This window comes from Nelusetta ayraudi, unplaced genomic scaffold, assembly GCF_046127955.1.
Source record: "Nelusetta ayraudi isolate G7.1 ecotype Tasmania unplaced genomic scaffold, CSIRO-AGI_Nayr_v1 ptg000146l, whole genome shotgun sequence".
Classification (NCBI taxonomy): domain Eukaryota; kingdom Metazoa; phylum Chordata; class Actinopteri; order Tetraodontiformes; family Monacanthidae; genus Nelusetta; species Nelusetta ayraudi.
Window position 1 is genome coordinate 45682 of NW_027466196.1, and position 5010 is coordinate 50691.

At 46.2% G+C, this 5010-nt stretch overlaps 1 protein-coding gene across 1 annotated transcript; it reads left to right on the forward strand.

Moving 5' to 3' along the window:
• The first annotated feature begins 3208 nt into the window (after window positions 1-3208).
• LOC142879866 (tripartite motif-containing protein 16-like) lies at window positions 3209-5010 on the forward strand. The gene has a single exon (XM_076013393.1). The coding sequence runs from the start codon at window positions 3209-3211 to the stop codon at window positions 4874-4876; it is 1668 nt and encodes a 555-aa protein (XP_075869508.1). The 3' UTR covers window positions 4877-5010.

The window sequence follows — 5010 nt, forward strand, 5'->3', positions numbered from 1 at the left end:
TATATATATGTATATATATATATATATATATATATATATATATATATATATATATATATATATATATATATATATATATATATATATATATATATAAAAACCCTCTGGGCTGCAAAGGTCAGGAGGTCAGAGTTCTGCCTCAAGTTTGAACCGAGCTGATAAAACCCTCGCCCCTCCTGTTCCCCTCCTTCGTCTTTCCTGTATTGCAACAATTTTTATTTTAAATCTCACCCTGTGTATTTCACACTCTCAGCTGACGACAGACACACTATTTCACCGTCTCAGTCTGTCGTGAAAGAAGTGGATGGATGATGTCACTGCGACATCATCGGCATGTTGTGCTTTTGGGAACCATCGTGTGACGAAGCGTCAAGGCGCCTGAGGGCTGAAATGGTGGAACTGCCCTTTAAAGAGACTTGGGAGGCTTTCAGAGCATACGGCACTGGACACTTTTTTCATCGCAAGACACTGCGGCCTGTCGGGGCGTCAGATTTTGTACATTTCCTTCAATATACTGTACATGTAAACACACTGCTTTTGTTGTGATTGGTTGATATCAGCACCGTATTCACCGAAAAAAAAAAAAAAAATTGCAATGTTTTGTAAAGCCATTGCATGTTTAAAATGTGTGTTTTTTTTTTTTTTTTTTTTTTTTTGATGTTATTAAATTGCTTTACTTTCTTACACTTCAGCTTCGCTCCGTTTCTCTCTCGGAGAAGCAATCCCACCTGACAGAGGCGGAGAGCGGAGGGTGTGGCCTTCAGGAGGTCGGTTGCTGCCTGCGGGGGTCGAGACTCGAGAGCCACTTGCCCGAATGCCTTCATCAAAGGAGGGTTGTGGGAAGCGGCACAACGAGACACACCCGAGGCAACGCTGCACCAGGCGGTGTAGCTGATAGTCAGTGGTCGTGGGACACACAAAACATGCACGGAAACTGCTAGCAGTTACAGCCGATTGATAGCCGTTACACGCGTTTAGTATTTGACGTTGTGTTTTCCCAGGCGCTTTTGAACGCACCGGTATATCGGCACCCTGAAGCAACCACGCAGAGGAGACGTGCTTTGCTAGCCGCGGTAAAGGAACATTTCTGGCCCTTTCCAAGTTTAGGAAATTAATTTTGACGGTCTTCCTCCAACAGCAAACAAGCTTTTGTTTAGTTCGAGCCTTTCAGGCATCATGAAACAAGCTTTTCTCTCGCTTACAGCCTCGTAGAGAAGCGGAGAGAGTGAGAGAGAGAGAGTGAGAGAGAGAGCTTTGCTACAGAAAGTCTAGCAACAGAACGGCTCGGTTCAACGCAGGAACACCGAAGAAAGCCCGCCGCCCGTCCAGGAACTCGTAAGTCACTGTTCCCACGTGGTCACAGCCAAGACTGGTTGAGAACCATCTCGAAAACAGTGTTTTCAACCTGTCTTGAGATGCACAAAAACTGCTATTCTGGGAGGAAAATAGGTTTTCATCCCTTTAAAAGCACAGTCACTCAACAATGGTATATAAATATATTATTATATATAATATTTTTTTAAGTGAAATTTGATGATTTTTCACTGCACACCTGACAATTTCTGACTGTAAGCTAGTGTGCTGTAGCACAATGGTTGAAAAATCTGAAAAAGGGGGAAAAAAAACGCAGCATTTGTGAAAAAAAACAAACCCTCCAGTTCCTCATTTTGTGCTCCCAGTAACCAATCACAGGTGTCTCAATATTTCCTTGTTCCTTCTCCTTCAATTTGAACCACTTTCACTTTTGAGAAAGAACTCGTTCAGTCACTCGCAGGGCCCTTTTCCACCCAGCAGGAACAGGTTCAAAACCGGTTCTTTGTGTTTCCGCTGCAGAACACTGCTCCGGGTGCTCAACGCAGGTGCTTTTCGGGCACCAACTTCATGCTGGGCCAGAGTTGAGAACAGATTTGGAACCACTAAAGTCAGAAATTGGGATCCGGGTTATCGCTAGGAACTTATGCTGTGTTTAAACCAACTGCCGAGCTATACTTGCTACTGGAGTGTACTTTGCCCACATATTATAATGCAATGGCAGTTTGAAACAGACTGGCTTCAAAAGAAAAATCAGAAACACTGTAATTAGTTGCTAAACATTTTATTTGGATCGATGCCTTCAGCAGGTTATAATATCGCTCAGTCCCTCGGTTAAAGTACTCATTAATGAAACAAAACTTGCTATATCGTCTTGTATCATTATCTGATTACGTTTTGTAACTGCTATGTGATCAATGTGAGCGCACTCGAACTTATGTAGCCGAGCAAATGCAACACCGACATGCTCATTGTTCGGAATCTAATAATCTTTTATAATTACTTGTGTCCTGAAACATAGCTGCGATAAACGGCCACTTACAGCGTGGACAGGAAGCCACAAGTTGTTTTCCATCTGGTCAGCACCCTACGTTGTTGTTGTGGCTTTGCGTATGGTGCACCTGATTTATTTCAATGGCAAAAGGTGAAATGATTTAGACAGGAGCTCAGCTGGACCCAGACACCTAGCCTACCTACCTTTTGGCCATCACCTCCAGGCTTTTGCTCCGTCGTGGTGGTCAGATACATGGGACTCTCTATACAGTTCTTTCTGAACTGCAGAAGTCTTATGAAAGGACCAAAACCTGTCCACTTGCCTTTAACTTCTTAAGACTATAATAACCTGGATGGCTGAGAACCTTGACAGACATATTGCCGTACACTTTGGGAGTGGAAGCCTTCACTGCACATACCAACTCCGTGGACCATAACATCAAATTTGCCGCTGACCAAAGGTGGACAGGAAAGCGAGTAAATTTTGCCTAGCTTCTCATCAATGTTTAATGAACGGCACACTGCTGAGTCTTTTTCATTTTCTCCAGTCGACTCCTCCAGTCCAACAGGTTGATCCAGTCTGAAGAGTTTCACTGTGGAGACGTTCCACTGTAAGAGGCACACGATTGTGTGTGTGTGTGTGTGTGTGCGTGTGTGTGCGCGCACGTGTGTGTGCGCGCGCGTGTGCGTGTGTGTGTGTGTGTGTGCGCACGTGCGTGCGCACGTGGGATCATAAGAGAAAACCTGACACTCCTCTTTCTGGAAAGACGCCCAGTAACATAAGCCCCATCATGGTCCCTGCAGCCAATCACAGCCCTGCATGTTTCCTCCTCCCTTCACCTTCAACTCAACCTGGTTTCATTGCTGAGGAGACAGAACTCAGTCAGATGCTCTCTGAGGTGAAATGGCTCAGTCAGGAGCTCAGCTGAACGAAGAACTCTTATTATGTTCACTGTGTCTGGATCTTCTGAAGGATCCAGTGACTGCTTCCTGTGGTCACAGCTACTGCAGAAAGTGTCTCCAACATCACTGGGATGTAGAGGAGGTGAGGAGAGTCTACAGCTGCCCTCAGTGTAGCAGGACCTTCACAACGAGGCCTGTCCTGGAGAAGAACACCATGTTAGCAGCTTTAGTGGAGAACCTGAAGAAGACTGGACTCCAAGCTGCTCCTGCTGATCACTGCTATGCTGGAGCTGAAGATGTGGCCTGTGATTTCTGCACTGGGAGGAAACTGAAGGCCTTCAAGTCCTGTCTGGTCTGTCAGGCCTCCTACTGTGACTCTCACCTCCAGCCTCATCATGATGTTGCTCCCCTACAGAAACACATGTTGGTGGAACCCACTCAGTTACTCCAGGAGAACATCTGCCCTCGTCATGATGAAGTGATGAAGATATTTTGTCGCACTGATCAGCAGATGATCTGTTATCTCTGCTCTGTGGATGAACATAAAGGTCATGACACAGTGTCAGCAGCAGCAGAGAGGACTGAGAGGCAGAGAGAGCTGGAGATGACCAGGCAGGAGATCCAGCAGAGGACCCAGCACAAAGAGGAAGACCTGAAGGTGCTTCAGAAAGAGGTGAAGTCCATCAGTGGCTCTGCTGATAAAGCAGTGAAGGACAGCGAGGACATCTTCACCCAGATGATCCATGTGCTGGAGAAAAGACGCTGTGAGGTTCAGCACCAGGTCAGATCCACACAGGCAGCAGAAGTGAGTCGAGTCAAAGATCTTCAGAAGAAGCTGGAGCAGGAGATCACTGAGCTGAAGAGGAGAGACGCTGAGTTGGACAAGATCTCACACACACTGGATCACAGTCAGTTTCTCCACAACTTCTCCTCACTGCCAGCACTCAGTCAGTCTCCAGACTCCTCCAGCCTGGAGGTCCCTCCTCTGACATACTTTGAGGACGTGACAGCAGCTGTGTCCAAGCTCAGAGATAAAATGCAGGAAGTTTTGATGGAGACACCAACACACATCACATGGACTGTGAGAAACGTTGATGTTTCACTTGATGAACCAGAACCCAGCAGCAGAGAGGACTTCCTCAGATATTCACGTCAAATCACTCTGGATCCAAACACAGCAAATAACAATCTGTTATTGTCTGAGGCGAACAGAAAAGCGACATGCATGGAAGAAGTTCAGTCTTATTGTTATCATTCAGACAGATTTACTGCCGCTCAGCAGGTCCTGAGTATTGAGAGTCTGACTGGACGATGTTACTGGGAGGTGAAATGGAGAGGGAGGTGGGCTGGCATAGCAGTGACCTACAGGAACATCAGCAGATCAGGATGGTTCGAGGAAAGTCGATTTGGATTCAATAAAAGATCCTGCCGTTTATATTGTTCCTCTGGTGAATATCTATTTAATCACAATGCCATCAGCACTAATATCTCAGGTCCTGAACCCTCCAGAGTGGGAGTGTACCTGGACCACAAAGCAGGTCTTTTGTGCTTTTACGGCATCCCTGGCCCCATGGAACTTCTCCACAGAGTCCAGACCACCTTCACTCAGCCGCTACATGCTGGACTTTGGGTTGGTCCAGGTTCTTCAGCCGAGTTGATGAAACTGTGACTGAAGTTGTCTGAGAGACTCTGAGCTGAATCCTCATCTTTGATTCTTCTTCTGTCTTCTTGTTGTTGCTGAGTGTCTCTGGCTGTCAGTCAAACATGGTGGGCAGGGCCTGGATGCTACTTCCTGTTTGTGCT

Coding starts and splice junctions, on each gene's coding strand:
- LOC142879866 (XM_076013393.1), top strand. CDS start 3,209: ATGGCTCAGTCAGGAGCTCAGCTGAACGAAGAACTCTTATTATGTTCA.